We start from the raw sequence: 20,734 nt of genomic DNA on the forward strand, positions 1-20,734 counted from the left end.
ACTGCTTAGCAACCATATAAACTCTTCACCAGTTTCTCTCGTAAGATTTCATCCGAGAGGCCTGGGTTACCAGTTTGCCAGCGGTTCGTTAATCAACATGTTTAGGCGCGAATTTTGTAAATCTTTTGGCGCGCTGTTCTCATCAACGAAGGTCGCATCGACGGTGATTTGTAAAGCACAAGATACAAAAACTTGTAAAATGTCTTTAGTTACAATTCCAGGGATGGATGTTCACAGTGTTATGAATTTAAGAGGCCAAATTCAGGTGATGTAATGCCCAAGATGGCGATTTTTGCTGCTATAACTTGCTTCGACTGAAACTTACAAGCTAACCCTTTGTTCTCTTGCTTTATCTTGTAGGTCATCTTTGGACCAATGTTCTCAGGAAAAACGTACGCAAATATCTATTAATTTTACCGGAAAATGCGTCATTTTATTGACAGAAAATCAGCACCTTTCAAGAGTCAATTCAATTTAGCTTTGAATGTCGTTTTATTAGCGATATTTCCACGTGCGTGTTTACGTTCTAAAATGATTCCCTTTCAGAACGGAGTTGCTCAGACGGATCAAGCGATACCAGGTAGCCAACCATTCTTGTATGGTGATAAAATACGAGAAAGACAACCGATACGACATTGATGGTGTAGCAACACATGATAGGTGAGCTGAGGAGATAAAACTCATTCATGGTTATAATTTAATAATTGTTGTTCATGTTCCACCGCGAAAACTGCTCAAAAAGGTGTTCTCTGGAAGGTTTATTTTATTTAATCAGTGTAGTAGCATGACTTGAAGTTTTATAAGTAATCTCAAAAATCATTGCTGCAAGAGCATCTTATAATTCAAATTGCGCGCTTCAATTCAAACGCTTGCACCTCACCAGGTGGCTCAGAAAACGTGTGATTGAATTATGAGGAGAGAAGTGATTTGCATAAATTTCAACTACACCAAATGTGCCCTCATTTCTTGACCTCATCCAAGAGCTTTTATAGAGGCTTGTTATCTGTGGATAAACCTGTAGTACTAAATGCAAGTTTATGACCATTCCAAGTCCCTGAAATGAGTGTATACAAAGGAATTTGCAAATGAAATCCAATCAGAGAACCCCCAGGGTAAATATTTGATTTAAAGTATTTATTTTTTCCTGCTGTTGCATTCCAAGGCACAGCCCCACCACCCCACCCCTCCCATTTCCTTTACACACAGTTTAACAGAATTAATTTTTTATTTACCTCTTTCAGCTGAAAGTAACCTGATGACTTTTTTTATATAAATTGTATGCATTTGCTTGTTTGATTAACTGGTTCTCGTGAAGTGTAATTCAATGTTAATTTTGTTTCCCTTCAGACAAACCCTTAGAGCCACTGCTTGCTCAGTATTAGATCACATCAAGAGTAAAGCTATGGATTATTCTGTTTTAGGAATTGATGAAGGCCAGTTTGTAAGTCTAACTATTATTTTCCTTTTTCAATGGTAATGTGTTATATACAAATATATGTGGGTTAAGTGAATTTGTTAGTGAGGGCTTAAATAATAGTTCTATGCTGAAGGCAAGCACTGACCACCACTGAATCGCATTTTTATCCTAGTTTCCAGATGTCGTGGAGTTTTCAGAAGAAATGGCTAGTCTTGGAAAAACTGTTATTGTTGCTGCATTAGATGGAACATTTCAACGACAGGTGAGGCATGCATTTAGTAAAAAATACACCTTTTTTAGTCAACAGTGCACATTTTCCTCAAACGAGAATATTATTCTTAAGCCACCCCTGATGGTATGTACATTTATAATATTGACCAGATGACACTGTGTAAACACATCAATCAGAGTTGACTGTCTTGCCCAAGAACATGTCACAAAACTCTCCCCTACATGGGTTGGATGAGTAAAAAGCATTATCAGTTTCCCAGTGCTTTAATAAGCATTGATGACTAAAAAGGCATCAGCTACTTCTTCAGAGAAGTCAGCTTTTTCCCTAACATAAAAATTGAAGTAATTAAAGAATGATTCTACCAAACAGCCTTCGTACCAGCTGCTTGCTGTAAATTTTATTAATACTTGTGGTTCCTTATGATTCATCAGTAATATTCTTTTCTCCTATTGTTACAGGCCTTTGGAGGTGTTTTGAATCTTGTTCCCTTGGCAGAAAGTGTTGTAAAACTTAATGCAGTGTGTATGCACTGTTTCAAGGATGCTGCATTTACAAAACGACTTGGGGCAGAAAAGAAGGTAAAAAACACACATGGCCATTCTTACAGGTCTTATTCAGCTGGGGCTTTAACTGACTGTGATTTCCATGACGTTTGTTTGTTGTTTTTAATTTTAATGGTTTTGTTTTCAGGTTGAAGTAATAGGTGGAGCTGATAAATACATGGCGGTCTGTCGAGATTGCTATAATTTCTCATCTGTTCAGGAGGTGCTGGCTGGTGCTCCAATAAGAAATGGCTTTCATTAGATCTAATAAATATTATCTAACAACTGTAACGTAAAATGTTCAACTGAAAACTTTTAATCCTTACACAGAAATTTTCTACTATCATTTTCTATGTGAAACTCTTAAAATTATGTCCTTTCTTTTCATACGCCAATTCAAGAAATAATTGAAGAGATATTTTCTGTAAAGGTTAAAATCTTGGATGTTACTGCTAAGCAGACTAGAGCTTTAATTGCAATTTTATATCATTATATCCTTTTATATCATGTAAGCATGTAAATAGCTTCTCTTTAGCACAAATACTTGTTTTATTGTTGATTTTTTGTAATGTAGAGATTTATTGCTGAGCATTGTAAATATATTCACTTAGGTTGGATTATTCTTGCACTAAAAGTGATTAAGTATTGCTGGGAAGGTTTTAAGGGGAAATTATTATATGTTTGCTTTTAATAATTAATTTTATTATAAGCAGTGGGAAGTTTATAAAGTTAAGTTTTCACTACAACAGATTTTACTACTGTATTGCTATTAGCTTTGTATTGTAATATTTAAAATCATTTATGAATGAAATTAAATTGTATTAAAGATGAAAGAAAGTCTTGTAAGAAAGTTGTGTTAATCTGCTGTGTCACTGCCCCACTTGCAAATTCTCTGCAGCCTGCTGTTCTAGCTATCCAGAATGCTTATACTTCTGGCTGTGAAGGTCTCATTTAAGGTTGTACATGGAGAAATCAATAGTGTTGCCATATTGTACTGGCAATCGACTGAACAGGCGTGAAAAAGGTATCCGTTAGGGGTCAAAGAAAGCTCCAGCCATGCCCAGATTGCTCTCCTTTAGGGGTTAATTCAAACCTTCTGACAAGCATTCCTGTCTCTTTCATGTGTGACTCACCCCTACCCTATTTCATGCTTTAGAAGGTGCAGCATTGACATGCTTGATGCATCTGGAGTCATCCCCAATGAGAGGATGTCTGAGTGGGATGCAGGGAATCTACTAATGGAGATTGGACAGATTTGAAAAAAAAAAAAAAAAAACATTTTTATTTGTAATGTGATGCTGACCAAAACAATTGAGGCCTGACTGAGGATGAGCTAAGACGCTTACCATAACCAAAAATTCTGAAAATTGTGGGTTGGAAGCGAATGAAACAGACATTTCCTGGAATAAAATTCCAGAATTTTAGGACAGCTTCTCAAGTTTGTTAAAAAATTCCCGGAAATCAAAACAACCGGAAAATACTGTTCCATTCAATCATTCTGCTCAGGCCCAGTTTTAACAAGCAGGTATCAAAATGTGTCCAGCACGGTCAAAGGCACTTTCCATTTGACCAAAACTTGGAACGAAAGCACCAACCGGGAAAATACTTTAACATTCGCCACATGAAATACCCAGAATTTCAAACAAGTATATTTGGTCAAATGGAATGTGCTCCTGGTTGCCATGCAAGAGCTTTTGTTTGGAACTCAATCTTTTTCCCAGAGGGTACCTTCAAGATTCTGAACCTCTAGGCTAAAGTGGAACATGAGCCATGATAAATCAGCAGTTTCTCTCTCTATGCATACCATTTTAGAAAACAATTACTAAAATTTTTTATTCTGTGTGATGCACAATCCTAACTTTTGAATGGCTGTCTTCGCAGAAAAATTTCTGAAAGGTTTTGCTAAAACTACGCACGCGCAGAGCGTTTGACCGCTGACCGTACGCGCGCGGGCTCGGAGACGAGTTGAAAAGTGCGGGCTAAATATTTCAAGTTTGACTCGCCGAATTCAAGATGGCGTCGACCAGTGGAAAGGGTCGTGGTGGGAAAAGGGAAAACTCTGGTCGAAAGCGGAAGTTTGCTGATAAAAACGAGGCCGCGAAGCGATGGCAAAGATGCCACAGACGTATTTACTTAGAAAAGAATATTTTCCAATCGTGGCTTCAGGCGAAGTTAATCGCTGGATATGAAGCGTGTAGCGACAGCGCGTTCGCCGCACATTTGTTGACACAGGAATCTCTTAGAAGGTAAGATAAATTTATTTACGTTGATTTATTTACTTGGTAGCGATAACCAGTATACGACTGTTCTGTCTGTTCGTTTGCAGGTCATCCAAAAATGTTCCAAGTGTTCTTTCAAGTTCTAGTTCACAAAGAAGGCGGAAAGGTTTATACCCGCGAAAACACGTGAAGGATAGTGAGGAGAATGAAGGTGCGAGAACAAACAGTATTGTATGTTATGATCTGGATGGATTTTTTTATTCCTTTTAAAAAAATATGTCTTCTTGTACAGGTCCACAGACGTCAACAAAACCTTCGAGTCAGCCATCGGTTAGTGAATCATCCCCCAGCGCTGATAAGTCTGATAATGATTGTGATAGTCCGTATATCGACGTCACTTCCCTCGATGAAAGCAGCAATACAGCAACTCATGGAGAGTAAGTACTTGCCACTTACAGTTTCTGTATGTAATATCAGTATGGGTTGGTAATGATATTATGAACTGCATAAGCTGCTTGATTTAGATGCATGTATGCGTGAACCGTGTTTTCTAAAATGCCGGGCACCAAATAAACGTCCGGACCTAAAAAGGTCGAGTTGGAAATAAACGCCCCGGCATTTATTCAAAGTATGGTATTTACAAGCTTTCGCCTATTTGTTTATGAAAAAGACTGAATTTATATTTTGATATTTATTTTAATTTTTGTTTGTTTTCTTTTTCAGGACAAATAACTGCACAACTTAAATAGTGAAGCAGCAAAAATTATGAGAAAACTAGTGTACAATACAGGGACAATCCTGCTCCAACAAACTTCATGAACAACCCTGAAACATTGAAGAGTCCAACAAGCATGACAGTGGTTGTCTGTGCGTTTTCTGTAAACTTGCTTTTCTTAGAGGATCTCAGAGTTCCACCCTGACAAAACAGTAATGCGACTACCAGCCTTTCTGGCACTTGTTTTATTTCCAACAGAGATCAAACCAAAATAAATAAAAGAAATCACGGACTTCTATATATTGTAAAAAAAAGAGGTTGTTTTTTGTGCGTTTTTTTTGTCCCTTCTCAATTAGGGAGTGATCATTATTTATGGCGGAGAGGCCAAAAAAAGTAAGGTGGACTGAATCGAAGTAAAGTTTTTGCATCACAGAAGGGAGGGGGCGGGGACCAAAAAAGTTTTGGTTGACAACAACCCTGATGTCTGTTTTTAGTGTTGCAGAGAGAAACTTATCTGTATATTAAGTTTACTCTGGCTAGGGTATAAACATATTTCCATGTATAGTTTTCATCTTTTCACACAAATGAATGTTTGACCTTAATCAAACTGTCAAATTGATAAAATGGTTGCAAAATTTTCATCCAACAATGTTGGATTTAGATGTCGGCACACGGTTGACCAGCTTTAGTTGGCTATGTTGTTTAAGCCACTTTACCAGGAACAGTTTCAAAGAAGAGTGGAGTACTGTATTCACAAGTGACAACATTTTTTTCTGCAGGCATTTTTACCTTCAAAAGGTTCATTTAATGTTCAATACTGTCATATTTCACAAATAACTTTTCCAGACAGACCAAGCTTAATAATTTATTATTCAACCATTTCAGGCCTAACAAGCCAGTTTGGAGAATCTCGTTTGTATCCCATTAAAGAAAACAACTTAAGTCAAAAGCTTTTCAATAAGTTACTAGAATTTACATAAAGAAAGATTGCAGCTAATATTAGTGTCAAAAGTGATGAGTCCCGAGGGAAAGGTAGACTATATTGCAGTGATGGGGATGCTCGCATTTTAAAATTGTTTTGAGGGTTAAAATTTGGCAGTTGCTAAAACCACCACTACTACCTAGGGAATGATTTCCATTGGCGATATATCTTTATATTAGCAACGTGCCACAAAAAAGATTCTTGATCCTTTTGTGTTTAGTTTCTGATGAGCATCCCCATCACTTTTAAATGAGACTCTCCCTCTCTCCCCCAACCCGGGCAACGAAATGTACAAAATTATTGGAAGCAAGGTAATTGATGAATTAAATCTACAATGTCTATAAATGGAACTGACTGCATACACGTATCAACTAAGACAAATATCTTGAAGTTGTACAAGGTGCTAGGTATGATGATATGAAAGTTATAGACATCTGTTGCAATGATCCCCTAAAACATAACTTATTTTTAAGCCTGCTAATATTATGCACAGTGCAAATCCAAAAAGCATAAACACTAGAATTTGTTATTGTTGCATGAGGGAACATAAATCATGAGATGAGTTAACTGCAAACCCTTATAGTAATTTTCCTATGGTTTGATCTACAAGCTGATTAATCACTGCACATTATAAACAAGTCAAAATCAACTCAAGTGTTCACGCTTTTCAGTCGCACTAGAGCAGTTTTCAATTAAGTGTCGTAAAACCAAAACCAAAGTAATCCCTCTGGCCAATCACAAAAGACATAGACAATCCAGTAAACCAATCAAAACTCGAAGCAAATACATGTTGCCGGCACGAAGCGTAGGAAAACATGCGCAAGCGAGTCACGATTGGTTTTGGTTTTACTTCTGATTGGCTGAGAAAGTGGCGCGAGAGTTTTGAACCAATCACTGAGCGTAGTAATAATAATAAAATAACAAACGTGAATTACTTTCAACACTCAAGTGAAAACCGCTCTATAAACATCACACAGTGTTATCATCACATTTATGAATCGTACTTTAGATAAATTACAAAAACAGCTATCTGTTCATTACAGATTTTTTTTTCCATGGGAAACAAATATTTAAAGATTCTTTGAAGCAATCGTAGCTTTGGAATAGAGATTTGTACAAAATTACCTAAAAAGTGTAGAGAGTAACCTTTCCTAGGTAGGCATTGTAACTATTACTCACTAGTACCATATTGATATTTTTTGAAAAAAAAAAGTGAATCAAGTTATTTTGCATCTTCTACCTTATCCCTAAAAGTCATAAATTTAAAGATAGTTTTCTTTTTTGGAATAGATTTTTTTATTCTTGCCCTGATGTCTAAGTTTCTTTTTTCTAGAATTTTTATTTACAAAAAGAAAATTTCCCACATCAGTGGCACAAAGGTAAGATCAAATGCAACAGAGGGTGGGGCAATCCAGCATTTAAAAAGTATTTCCAGAATGCATAGGATGAAAACTATTATTAGCAATAGCTGGATTCATTGACACTAACATTTGACTGAGACTAAGTAATTTTTAATAGAGTAACCCAATCCTACATTGTAGTGATGCAATGAAACCTACTGTAGGACGACATGTACCCGGTATCTTACCTTTTGATATCAGTTTTTAAGAGACAAAAGAGTTTCTGCAAAGGCCTTGTGTTTTTATGTCTAATAACAAATCCCAGTTTGTGACAATTAAAATACTAATTTTTAGGGTTTTATGTAAAATTTCAAATGGGAAAAACTTTGCATACCTATCTGAAATGTTTATGTTTTACCACTTTATGCTGCCCTATACTAGGGTTATTGTTATGTCGATTGACCATTTGCACCAAAAAATAACTCGTACTAAAACCACAATATGAATAGTAAATACAGTGTCCATGATGTGTTACGGCAGCAACATGCATCATTATACGTATCTCACTTAACATGTACCTACAGTAACAATGTCAGTTTTACCATAATTATAGTGTAGTGCCAGCCTACTTAGTAACAAACATTACATTCACAACAGAAGCATTTCATGTATTCCGATGCAAGCACAAGCAACATGTACTGAATTGTCCAATCCTCAGAGTCTTTTAATATCTTTGCCAAAATGGTCCATTCTGGTTTGTTACCTGATGGCTTATCCTTTGGACAGCCATGAATTGATACTTTAAGTCAATTTGCAGTCAAATGGTGTCCAAGCATGTTTCTCTTTGTCTGAAAAGTTTCTTCACACTGTGATGTACATTATTTGCCAATTTTGACCTGCAACTTGCTTATCAAAATCAACCACATATCTGGCCACTGTCTTTCTTGTGTCCTGGCTGTCGGATGTTTTCACCTCTTCACGTACAAAAACGCAAGTGTGACTTCTTGTAAACAATGAGTTTAAAGCAATCTGGTAAATCCACTGATTCCAGTCAGACCTGCATTCAAGCTTCTGCGATTACCTGCCAACACGTCTGCGTCAGCCACACTCGAGTGCTGTCACTACAAACTGTCCACTAACAATAAAATTGCCACAAGCAAACAGTCAAAATGTGCCTTGGTGACCTCAGTAGAGGAAAAATACTTTGAAGGTTAGAGTTTGTCTTGTGTGGAAGTCTCCTGTTGACCCGCCTGCCACGTAGCACCTTGTTGCACTAATTTTTGACGTTTTATTTCTGGTTCCTCATTGTTGCCAGTCGGGGCTTGACTACTGCTCAATGCTCGCTTTGCACCATTCATTGCCATGGAAACAGCAGCTGTAGTGGCAGCGGGTGACAACACCCCAAGGGGGGAGGAGTCAGGAGTGAGTGTTCCAGTCGTGACTAAGGGGAGTGGTAAGGGGGTGGGTATTTTTGATACTGGTGGTTTGGTAGAAGCATCCTGAGCACCAGTGGGTGAGACACTTGTGGGGGTGGGGATGGGTGTAAGCAGGCCACCTGAAATACAAACAAAATGAATTAAAAAAAGCAAGACTGTGACATGACTTAGACAGCTAAGATGGCCAATAACTACAAACATCCAATCAGGATGTTATTATTTACCAGTCCAAGTTTTTCTAAGGTAGTTTACTGGTAAATTTTCTACAGCTCTTTTCCAATCCTAAAGATATGTAATAAATCTCTTGTAAACCAGGCTTGCTTGGAACCCCACTGGGAGAAAATCAGTCTTTTCTGTACAGACTTTGCTGCACTCATTTATTGCATATTTAGCTACAAACACCTAAGCCAACAAAGTCTGGAAAGTGTCTGGGCATTATGACTATTCCTTTGCAGGTTATCTCTGGCACTTCGACTTATTCCAACAATCTTCTAGTTCCCACAAGTGAATGATGCCTGAAATCAAACTACATGTAAAGGCAATCCCAGTTTCAAATCCAACAAAATAATGAACTGTTTGACCAACACTAAGTCACCACTATTGATCATTTACCTGCACTAGGGGCTGCAGCTCCTGCTAAAAACTGTGATGGAAGCTGCTGCTGCGGCGGCTGTTGTTGTTGCAGCTGCAGTGGCTGTTGTTGTTGTGGTGGTTGATGTGACTGCTTCACTAATGTAGCAACCAACGGTTTGCTAGCAGCAGCCATTTTTGTCACTGATGGTGGTCCACTCTCAACAGGTGATTCATCTCCTGACGATTGAGAAAAACCATTCTTTGCTGCATCAGCTTCATCGTTTTCTTTTACCGCCTCCAAAGAAGACTTGATCACACTGACAGGCAGAGCTGATCCAGCCATTTGAGCTGCAATTGACTGGAATGCGACTGTTGATTTGACCACAGCCTGAGGTAGAGTTGGCACCGGTGGTGGAAGTCCAGTTGGTGGAATGACAGGGGGTGAGGTGGGTGTTGGCTTGGCTTGAGACACTGCAGCATCAGCAGACTGTGCCGCTGTCTTAGTAGGTGAGTTCTCACGTGATATTTGAGTTACAGGAGCAGATGGAGCATGGAACTGAAGGCCATGTGTGGGAGAAGCTGGAGCTGATCTGTAAGGAACAAACATTACATCGATCTGTTATTTATTTATTTTATTTACAGGCAAACCTGTCTGTGCGACCACTCTCAAAAGTGAATTTCTTGGTGAAATCAATAATATTATTATAGTTGAACCTCTTGTTGGTGACCCAGACCACTTCAGGGCTGATGTTTTAAACAGTATGTGAAGAAATGCCTTAATGTAGTATTTTTGATTGTAGTTATTGTGTTTTTTTTTTTTTTTTTTTTTTTTTTTTTTTTTTTTTTAATAAAAAAAAAAACCTCAAATCACTACAGGCTATGACTCAAAATTTTTTACCTGCTGTAGAGATGTTCTCCAAAACAAACTAGAGCATTTTTTGCGCTATCATTATTTACCGTAAAGTTCCGTGTATACATGTAAGACGCACCCGTAGATAGTCTTACCAAACCAAAATTCCACTAGTCATACATGTACCTCTTTTTTAGTTTGAGTTCACAATGTAACACACTTGAGATGCATCTCTTGATATACTTTTTGAAACAAGGTTATAAAATCACACACGAATGAATGCTTAGCAACCTAGCAATCCCAGAGAGGAGTCTGCGGCTTTAGAAGACAACAAAACAACATGGAACATCAGCTTTCTTTTGCGTTTGCACTCGGAAGAAACCAAGTGTTAATTGGAAACTTGCTACCAGCACAACAGGATAAGATACTTTAATGCAGAATAGCGAGTTTGATAATCCAACAGATGTATTTGCAGTGAAGGTCAAGTAAGAAAGATCACAAAGCGGTCAGCCATTTGCCTCGTGAGTACTTGCAATTTTCTTGTATTTTCTTGCACATGGTGGAACTCTTAGTAAATCGGGGAAAGATGGCAGTGAGTCAACAACAAAGTTTTCAGGTTTTATTAAGAAGACGGAACGCCGAGAGAAGAAGGAAAGGACGTACGTTTATGAGATTAGTGAGGTCTTGAGAAGTTTTTATGAATATTAATTAGGACTTTCGGAACTGGCGCTTACCAGAGATGTTGTCCGTAGATGAGCCACACCCCCAATTTTTGAGCTTCAATTTCTAGGAAAAAAGTGCGGCCTATACATGAATAGATAGACTTTACGGCATTATAACAATTTTTTTTTACAAAAATGGTAACACTAAGCAGCAGTCTTCTATCTTCTTTAACGACCATACAAGATACATACCTGCACGAGAGTTGTGAGAAAGGTGGTCTGAAGCAGGGTACACCTCTCTGTCGCCTCTTGCGGAATGCCTGCTCAGCCAGTTTTTGTTCACATGATGGGTCGATCCGCCAGAATGAACCTTTGCCTGGTTCATCCTGTGCACGTGGTACTTTCACAAAGTAACGGTTCAAGGATAAGTTATGGCGGATGGAGTTCTGTCAAAGAGACATCAACTTGTGAGGCAAATACTTAAACTAACAGACAGTAAGTACAGGTGTAGAAAATTATCACTGTATATTTTTTGGTTGTGCTGTATTTTTGACTGCACAGTGAGTCAAAATAACAAGTAAAGATATTCAGCGATAATACACACCTAACTGTCTAATAAAAGATTTTAATATTGTTTTCCTGACTTTAGACTGTACATGTAAACACATTAAAAGTGCTCATTCTTCCATGCATGGTAGGCTAATAACTAACTCAACAAAATAACTGAACTATACAATATAACAAAATATTTGTAGTTGAAGTTTCATGCGTTGGAAAATAAAACCATACATACAATATACGATACTAAAAGTGCCTTAAAATATCTTGAAAATGTATCTTTCTACAGATGCAAGAAAGAAAATGGGAAATAAATTATTGTAAGAGGTCTGAATTTGTTTGGTTAATTATATCAGAAAATTTCACCTATTAAATAAAAGAACCCATAGCCTAAATAAATTACACCAAGAAGAAATAGAAAATACTCTCTTTGTAAAAAAAATAAGATTACTAAATAGGCATTTTTGAATTTGTGTTACAGAGAGTCCTTTTTCTGTACAGGTAAAAGATCTAAGTCGTTTATTTGCACAGAAAAGGGCTATCCATGACATAATCATTCATGACTGCAACCTTCAGATAATAATAGAAAGCATATGACAAAATAACACCCAGAACAGCGAAACAAGGAGAGCACAAAAATGAATATTTAATTTAAGGTATCAGTGTACCTCAATTTCACTCAAAAATGCGTTTCTTTATAAAGTTCGTTTACACAAGGCGTGTAAACCAACTTTATAAAGAGAAAAGGTACATAGCACTTCGCTGTGCAAAATTTCTAAATCGTTTTTTTTTAAGCAAAAAAGAAAAAACATTATCGAATTCCTCGTTTATAAAGCTTTCAGGAAATGTATACTTTTGGGGGTTTATTTTTAAGCCTTGCCACAAAAATGAGTTGATGCAAGGTGGTCAATTGACCTACACTGATACCTTAATGTTGTGTTCTTCAAGAACAAAACCTGCAAACCTTACCTGCCAGCCTTTATCAGCACTTCGATAATATGGATAGTTCTTGGTAATATGCGTGTAAATACCACTCAGTGTCAACTGCTTGTCATGCGCTGACAAGATCGCTTGGACTATCAACTGAGCATATGAAAATGGAGGCTTTCCGTCATCTTTACCCGCTCCCTCTCCCCCAGAGGTGTTAGGCTTCTCCTCCTCGGCAGTAGCTTGGACTTCCTGGGCAGCTAACTCTGCTACAGCATGCAAGTTTGGAGCGTACATGTGATTAGCATCTCCACGTGGACTAACAGGACAAGAGTTAGGTACACTGCAGTAGGAAAAAAATGCAGAATTATTTATTTTCATCTGTGAAGCAATGTTAGTTCACAAAATAAGCCTAGAATCAAAATAATAACGCTCAAACATAAAAAATCGTTAAAATATCCTCTTGAATTTGATGTACAATGCGCTAGTACACAGCCAAACAGTCCCTTTACAAGCATTTCTTTACCTTCAACGTACAAACATAATGACAAGCAGGTTCAGGGATTTCAAAATGTTTTGAAGTAGGCTTTACCAACTGGAAGATCAGGCAGCTGTGACTAGCCAAGCTTATTTGTCAAAAGCTGATTGCTATGGCTTAAGTAGCCGGCAACATAATAATAATACTAATCAAGTAGCCGGTGGAACTCCGAAAGGTGCCGGCTTGTTTTGAAAACCCTGAAGGTTTTGTCACTGTATATGAAATAGGAAAGTTTTATTCACGAAAACTGGGACATTTTCAATTTGAAGTTATTAGACTGTCTGTGATTTTACTGGTTCTCAAAGTAGCTAAAATAGACCCATTCTGATTGAAATGTCATATCCATGTGACCCATTTTACCTCATAATCAGCTTTTTGTGCAATAAAAATTTAGGCCTATCCACACTGTCCAAAAAAGATTTTCTCTCATCACCAACAATTTACAAGTGCAAAAAGTTGAAACTTTGACTTGACAAATTTTGGCCAAAGTAAACAAATCATTATGTCTATGCATTGCTGACAAAATTTGCCCAAAGTAAAAACTGGACAAAGTCAACAAAAACATACTTTTCTTGTCAATAATCTGTCATGCATACTTAGGCAATTCTATGAACCAAAGATGTGAAACTGAATTTTCACTTTCATGATAAATCAAATTCAGAATATTTATTTTTCTAGTAATTTCAAATGTTTCTGATAAGCTCGTTTTCTTGAGCGCTAAAGCTGTAGGACACTGGAAAGTTCACCAATGGCTCTTATTCAGAGGTAGTTTGACCTTCAAGGTACTCATTTGCATTTTCAAGAAACAAATTACATACTTCAATTTATGCAAGTAATAAACAAATGAAGGACACTAGTAAGGTTTTTTCCTTGATTTGTTGACCAAAGAAAACAAAGTCAGACTGCAAATAAAAGCAAGGACGCACAAGTGCTGTCAGATTTGGTAGGTTCGGAAGCATCAGTACTTCAAGTGAGGATACAAAGCTGTCTGAATAAAATTGTCGTGACAAAATGTTTCTTTTTGCCATGGATAATTCCAATTTTGTCTGCTGATCGGGCTTTTGTTCAACTACAGACAAAATTTAAAGATAACAATAAAAATAATACAACAGCTGAAATTTAACAGATTTGTTTCACTATCAGCAGGGTTGTCAAAATAAGCAGCAGCCGGTGCATTTTACCGGCTGTTCTGCCGGCTACTCGGAATATAAGTAGGTCAGTTCTGAGTGTGTGTTATCAAGTTCTGAGTGTTTTGTAGCCCCCTAGTTTTTGTCTCGTGTCGTATGACGTTGTCATGACGACACGAGATAATTGTACAGGGGGATATTTTCCCGCCATGTCAATATTTTTCCCGCCATGTCAACATTTTTCCCGCCATGTCAACATTTGCTTTGTGAGGCCGCGGAATTTTCCCGCCATGTCAACATTTGCTTTGTGATCTGAGGCCGCCGGAATTTCGTAATCAAAGAACAGATAATGTTTCTTAACAAAGGTCGCAACTAACGCGCTGGTTTATCAAACTGTAGATTAGGAGTATTTATTGTAAAAGGCTTATTATGTAAAAATACAGGCACGCTTTACTGTTCTTAAAATTTTTTTTCGTTTATTGCTGTAGTTAGTTCACAGTCCTCTTCGGGTTTTCTGATCGGTGCACTCCCACGATGATATTAAGCGTTGACCTTTTCTGTTAATAAACGACACACAATGCAGGCAGAAGAGATGACGTTTTTTTCTGAACTTGCAGCAAACGAGCAAATTATTAGTGATCCAACAGGCAATATAAATGGAACAGAAATAAGGCCCCTTTTAGCTGGCGACATTGCCTATCCACTAACGAACTGGCTAGTGAAACTTTACCCGGACAGAGGACGCCTGACTCAGGAGCAGAGAAAGTTAAACCTAAAGTTCGGTGAGCTACGATCTGTAGCATTTGGCATGTTGAAAGTACGCTGGAGAATTGCGTTGAAAAAGGTTGAACAAAAAACGAGCATCCTAAAATAGACTATGATTGCTACGTGAGTTTTGCAGTATTAAAAGGGGTGACAACGATAACAACGATTCAATAACAGAAGATAAACGATTAGATAAAGACAATTATTTTGATGCTAAATCTTAAAAATGTCAACTGTGGCGTTTGTTTGTTCCATTTGCCTGCTGCGTCATGGAACATTTCAGCCGATCGTTCAAATCTTGCGTTGTGCTGTTCCATACTTTTTTCCCACATTTCAATAAAAGAACTCTGCCAGTCTGGAGTCGTACTTTTCTGCCTTTCTTTTCTCAGGCGGTTCTGATTCATCGAGAGAAACATTTACACTTTCGATTTGCGAACCCTCGTTTACACTCGGCTCTGAGGTATAAATGTAGAACTCGTTGCCATTTTAATAATCGGCCATAGGAATCGGCCATTTTAGAGGGATCGATGATGTGGCGGTGTCCCATCACCTCAACAAAGACGTCGAAATAGGGAAGCCTTCTTTAACTTTCTGAATTCCATCTTCTCCAGTCGAGCGAGATCGCTGCTTGAACTGCTTGAACTCGTACTCTAGATTCTTCACCTGCTGTAGCATTCTCTGGCTTTCTGGACAACTTTCTTTATACAAAGAATAGATATCGTTCCAGATTTTGATTTTTTTCTCTTTGTGAAACTCCCCACAGCTTACTGAATTTGGGGGCCCACGCTTCAAGAAGTTCGTGCGTTTCTTTCTCAGTCCTATCAGCAGCCTTAACGCGAGGTTTTTTCGTTTTGTGTTTGCCGTAGCAAGTACTTCGACATCACTTGCAACTGAAGACTGAGGCGATGGCAGCGATGGCGTGCTTCTTGCCAGTAGAATTAGTGATTGCAAGCGAATTGGATCATGTGCAGGCTCTGGACCTGCTGGCAGGCTTCGCAGTTCAGCTGGATTATAAAATGTGGCGCTTTTCAATGGAAATGGCCAATATTGGCCGCCGTTCATTGGCTGATCTGAATTTGCTCCTCTTGCAAACCGTCGCGCGAAAGGAACAAAATGCGTGATTTGTGATTGTATGAATTTTCTTTTTACAAAAAGAAATGAGCGTGTCATACAAGTCTTGCGTGTTCTGATAACGCATTTGATTGACATTCCGCGATTTCCTGAAATTGTTTTGATAGCGCGTAAGATATATTCGCCGTGATTCACTGAGCCTGAGGCGAATAATTGTTTTGGAAGTGCACTTCGGTTCTTTTGAACATGATACGTTGCCACGGCTACAAAGTAGGCTACTTTTTAACTGTTTTCTAAAAGTTGAAATTAGACCTGTTCACATCTGAAGTAATTTTTACTAAGCTAGAGTATTAACCCAACTACTTTTAAGGAATTTTTTCAAAAAATTAACAAATAAAAGAGGCTGACAAATGCGGTGTTGAATGACTGTTCAACAAAAGTTGATATACGATACAAGGTCAAACGGTGTCTTGTCAGTTGTTTACATCGAATGTAAGAATTTCTGTCTACCTAATCATGATAGAACTCGTCAAATATAAGTTATCTCTTTCGTTTATACTTTGCATTAGTTCTTTCTAACTGCCAGAGAGTAGTTTGCTTTCATGTGCTTTGTGTTCTACGCGGCGATAACTTGATTTCTGTTCGAAAAGTAGCCGGGCAGTGGCTTTGCCATAAACATTGGGTAGCAGTGTAGCGTTTCAAGAAAAGAATAGCTTAGTGTAGTGTGTCAAACTTATACAGATGCGATTACGCATCGTCCTTTTACCGTGGTAAAAGGGCTCTTTACTTCGGGAAACTCACAAATCGTGTGTGACCGACATTTCCCAAGGTAAATTTACCGCGGTGTTTTTCACTGGATACATAAAAAAGAACAAAAGAATTGCCCATGAAAGTTACCATGGATACTATCCATGAAGTTACCGAGGTAAAGAGGTAGGTTTTTCAAGTACCCCAAGATAAAATTACCGAATGCGAGGCAAACTCAAAGATAAGCAAATAAAATAAACAGAGAAATTTATAATTAAATATATGATGGCGCGAGGTTAAGATTTCCGGAGGTCAACTAAAAAAAAATTGATTGATAAACTCTTATCAGTGGAGTGCCCGGAAACATGCACGCTAACTTTCATTTTTCGGTATTCACGCTTATTATTACCATTTAGGACTGTAGAACATTTTAAATTCTCACCAATCAAACAAACTAAATGTAAAACCAATGGAATGAATTTAAGTTTGGTGACAAACTAATGAACAGGATCGGAGATGACATTTCTTTTACATATTATCTCCCGAAATTATCGGAAAGGTATGGCCATAATGGAAAACCTTCAATTCTTGATCTTCATTGCCTTGCTGTGTGTTCAGATTACATGCCCAAGATAATAAAATAATTGAAGAATTTTCTTTCGCCAGCTTTTCTTTTTTTTCAGTAAAGCGTTGCGTGAGAGGGCTAAATGAAGGTCCCGCTCCTTGTATTCTTGGGTTTTTAAGAGGTGACTACCAACAGCGCTCTCTGTACTGAGACCCTCCCATCCTTTCGTACAGAAAAGGGAAGTCGCTAAAGGATATACTCGTTAGAGCAAAACTTTGAAAGTCTACAATACAAATCTCGACCAATGGGCGTCGTGTTTGGCCTGTCTCTGTTAATTGCCCCCATACGCTCAAATGACTACGGTTACACCCTGCTTTAGAGCTGGAGGTCCAGTATTGCACAGCTTCCAAAAATACCAAATAAACCAGAGACAACTGTTTGCCTGTATCCAATGTTATTTTATTATCTTGGGCATGTAATGAACACACAGCAAGGTAATGAAGATCATTGAAGATTTTTCATTATAGCCATACCTTTCCGATAATTTCGGGAGATAATATGTAAAAGAAATGCCATCTCCTGTTCATTAGTTTGCCACCAAACGTAAATTCATTCCGTTGGTTTTACATTTAGTTTGTTTGATTGGTGAGAATTTAAAATGTTCTACAGTCCTAAATGGTAATAATAAGCGTGAATACCGAAAAATGAAAGTTAGCGTGCATGTTTCCGGGCACTCCACTGATAAGAGTTTATCAATCAATTCTTTTATACCCATACCACGTTTGCGTGACAGTACAGAGAGGGCAGTTGGTAGTCATCTCTTAAAAAGCCAAGAATACAAGGAGCCGGACGTCATTTGGCCCGGCGTGTCACGCAACGCTTTATTGAAAAAGAGAAAAATTGGCGAAAGAAAATTCTGTCTTCATTTCATTAGTTATTTCTATATTCTTATTTTTTTAAATTTATTTTTATATTTTTTTAAGTTACCCTCGACCCTCGACATGTTACCCTCGACTCTCGACATTTTACGCTCGACTCTCGACCCTCGACAATTAGCTACACTCCTTTGCGTGTTCAAGGCAGCAAAAACGTGGTCTTTCTTAAAATGTGGAAAGCTAAATGGCTTGCTGATTTATAAGTATAAGCTCTTTTTGGAAATTTGGCGTTTTAATGAACACAACACAAGTCAAGGAAGATCTATAGTGCATTTTCTTATATGTATTTCGATTTATAAACGGTGTCTTCGCTTTCTAATTCTTCGGTGTCTGAAACACTGACATAACAAAGCAGTAGAGGACTGTTGAAACAGCATGAATAATAAATGCGAGATGATGCTAGCAAGCACCCTAGAATTATCCACTTTCGCATTTCGCGCCGAAAACAGTATGAAAGATTGACCTTGGTAAAGTGTTAAGTGTGTGACCGCAAACACCTCGGTAACGTACCTGGGGGAATGTATGTGTAAAACGTTCGTTACAAACATACCGGCATTTCTATTTTCAGCGTTTTCGTCACAAAAAACATGTATGAAATACAGTAGCACTGTATGCGGCCATCCTCGGGGAATTGCAACTGGCCGCTTAATAGGGGTTGGCCGCTTATTAGCATAAGACATTATAAAAAGGTTACGTTTCTTCAATACAATATAGCATGAAAAGGAATAACGGAATCACATGAAGACGACAATATACCTGTGTTTGAAGGATTTTATCAGCCGTCACTCTCATTTTTGTTGAAAACAAAACCAAACATCGTAAATTACATTCTTATTGGCCGCTAAATAGGGGCAAAAGCAATAGAAAAATGCTCATCGGGACGGCAAAAAGGTGGCCGCGGCCGCTTAATAGGATTGGCCGCTTAAGAGGGGTTTTACTAACAGTATTTTACTGACAGTAGTTTCGGGACTTTAGTAACTGGCCGCTAAACAGGAGGTGGCCGCTTAATGGGTGGCCGCTTAATAGGGGTTCGACAGTACTCTATTTTCTAATATTGTTCTTTGATCGTTAAAAGCGGGCAATGAATCGCAAAAGAAATCGAAAACAGCGCAAAACGGTCGGCGCAAGGTGACGTAGAGAGCAGAGGTGTAGTCTCCTAGTGAATGTTGTGTAACCCTCACTTCATGGTTGTTGTTAGTGGTCAATAGATGCTCACCAAACAGTTTCCGTCTTATTTCAAGTGCACCCTTCTTAAACTCGATAGCAGAGTTGTAGTCTCCAACTGGATGTTGTGTAGCCCCCACTGAAAGATAACTGTCAGCAGTCTCTATATGTTCTTCACCAAACAGTTTCCGTCTGATATGCTTCTTGGGCTCAAGAACGGAGATGTAGTCGCCTAGTGAATGTTGTGTAACCCCTGCCCCAAACAGCCTCAGTCTGATGTCGAGTACACGCTTCTCTGACTTAAAAGCTTCTGAGCAGTCCCCTGTCCTGTGTTGAATGGCGGCTTGATCTAAATAGATGTCTGGAAAAACCGAATAGCGAATAGTCGCGAATAGTACGAATACTCCCGAATAGTCGCGAATAGTATGTGATAAGTCGTGAATAATGGCCAATAGAAGCGAATAGTAGTTGGATATATAGTGACGAATAGTAACAAATAATGACAAATAGTTTTAAATACTAACGAAGAGTTGCGAATAGTGACGAATAGTCCTGAATAGCGACGAATACCATATTATATCAAAACAGTAAAAAATTTTAAATGTTTGAAACTGCAGCTATTTATCCTGGAAAATACATTTCCGTCTTGTTTTCGACTAGCACCCTTCATCTGATTATTGGTTATCTTCAATTTGTAAATCGGCCAAAACCTCTTTAGTACAGTCACCAAAGTTTCCGTTTGCCGAGACTCCTTGAACCAGATCTTTGTATATGTCTAGTAGTTTCTTAGTCTTTGACCACTGTGCTATAAAACACTGACAAAATCGCAAAATTTAATACACTTTTGCCTTAATTTTTTTTTGCAATCGCGCAAATTAATACTCGCGAAATTTAATTAAGTACGCGCAAAATTAGTAAGAATGAGGTAATTTGGAATGCCCCTTCTTTATAATCCTCTGCACCCTTAGCGAATTGAAACTGTGAAGTTGCCTTTAAGACGAAACAGAACTACCTGGTAGAAAACTAGCCTTTGAGCCTGAGAACTTTACAAAAAAAAGAAACAAGACCTCAATACATCAAAAAGAATTATAAACGAACAATCACTATATGAATTTATAGAACGAAAACAAGCTTAGCACCAAAACGAGGCTATACCTCGTGGTTTAACATAGACTACGAGCAGTCCCTATTTTTTCGCAGAGTCCGTCGAGCTTGAAGCAAATTTTTTTTTTCGAAGAGTTCGTCGAGCTTATAGCGAAAAAAAATTACGCGCGGGGGGAGGAGGCGGGGCGAGGCGAGAAGCGAAAGTTTAAATCGCAAATTACACATATTGAAAAGAGAGTGACACGAGACAGCCCAAAGGGCCTTT

At 38.1% G+C, this 20,734-nt stretch overlaps 3 protein-coding genes across 3 annotated transcripts; 2 read left to right on the forward strand and 1 right to left on the reverse strand.

The window, feature by feature from the left end:
• The first annotated feature begins 62 nt into the window (after window positions 1–62).
• Window positions 63–2,925, forward strand: LOC144633717 (thymidine kinase, cytosolic-like). Its single transcript, XM_078492571.1, has 7 exons — window positions 63–265; window positions 361–392; window positions 547–660; window positions 1,348–1,441; window positions 1,590–1,679; window positions 2,108–2,227; window positions 2,340–2,925. The coding sequence occupies exons 1-7, from the start codon at window positions 98–100 to the stop codon at window positions 2,451–2,453; spliced, it is 732 nt and encodes a 243-aa protein (XP_078348697.1). The 5' UTR covers window positions 63–97; the 3' UTR covers window positions 2,454–2,925.
• Window positions 2,926–3,159: 234 nt separating this feature from the next.
• On the forward strand, window positions 3,160–5,433 carry LOC144633718 (uncharacterized). Its single transcript, XM_078492572.1, has 4 exons — window positions 3,160–4,437; window positions 4,518–4,621; window positions 4,703–4,847; window positions 5,134–5,433. The coding sequence occupies exons 1-4, from the start codon at window positions 4,205–4,207 to the stop codon at window positions 5,153–5,155; spliced, it is 504 nt and encodes a 167-aa protein (XP_078348698.1). The 5' UTR covers window positions 3,160–4,204; the 3' UTR covers window positions 5,156–5,433.
• Window positions 5,434–5,974: 541 nt separating this feature from the next.
• LOC144633549 (uncharacterized) lies at window positions 5,975–19,938 on the reverse strand. The gene is made up of 7 exons (XM_078492397.1): window positions 19,890–19,938; window positions 19,418–19,726; window positions 15,434–15,581; window positions 12,496–12,796; window positions 11,221–11,414; window positions 9,496–10,046; window positions 5,975–9,002 (listed from the first exon to the last, which is right to left on the reverse strand). Exons 1-7 carry the CDS (start codon window positions 19,936–19,938, stop codon window positions 8,659–8,661), a joined length of 1,896 nt encoding a protein of 631 aa, XP_078348523.1. The 3' UTR covers window positions 5,975–8,658.
• Window positions 19,939–20,734: the final 796 nt, after the last annotated feature.

Source organism: Oculina patagonica, chromosome 12, assembly GCF_052425735.1.
Source record: "Oculina patagonica isolate OP01 chromosome 12, crgOcupat, whole genome shotgun sequence".
NCBI lineage: Eukaryota > Metazoa > Cnidaria > Anthozoa > Scleractinia > Oculinidae > Oculina > Oculina patagonica.

What these genes read in the sequence shown, in the direction of transcription:
- LOC144633717 (XM_078492571.1), top strand. Translation starts at nt 98, where the DNA reads ATGTTTAGGCGCGAATTTTGTAAATCTTTTGGCGCGCTGTTCTCATCA. An exon ending in GAATTGATGAAGGCCAGTTT is followed by an intron (nt 1,442 to 1,589) that starts GTAAGTCTAACT and finishes TTTTTATCCTAG; the next exon opens with TTTCCAGATGTCGTGGAGTT. An exon ending in GACTTGGGGCAGAAAAGAAG is followed by an intron (nt 2,228 to 2,339) that starts GTAAAAAACACA and finishes TTTTGTTTTCAG; the next exon opens with GTTGAAGTAATAGGTGGAGC.
- LOC144633549 (XM_078492397.1), bottom strand. Translation starts at nt 19,938, where the DNA reads ATGGTATTCGTCGCTATTCAGGACTATTCGTCACTATTCGCAACTCTT. An exon ending in GTGCTGATAAAGGCTGGCAG is followed by an intron (nt 11,415 to 12,495) that starts GTAAGGTTTGCA and finishes TCTCTTTGACAG; the next exon opens with AACTCCATCCGCCATAACTT. An exon ending in AGCTGCAGCCCCTAGTGCAG is followed by an intron (nt 9,003 to 9,495) that starts GTAAATGATCAA and finishes TTTGTATTTCAG; the next exon opens with GTGGCCTGCTTACACCCATC.
- LOC144633718 (XM_078492572.1), top strand. Translation starts at nt 4,205, where the DNA reads ATGGCGTCGACCAGTGGAAAGGGTCGTGGTGGGAAAAGGGAAAACTCT. An exon ending in GGATAGTGAGGAGAATGAAG is followed by an intron (nt 4,622 to 4,702) that starts GTGCGAGAACAA and finishes CTTCTTGTACAG; the next exon opens with GTCCACAGACGTCAACAAAA. An exon ending in AATACAGCAACTCATGGAGA is followed by an intron (nt 4,848 to 5,133) that starts GTAAGTACTTGC and finishes TTTCTTTTTCAG; the next exon opens with GACAAATAACTGCACAACTT.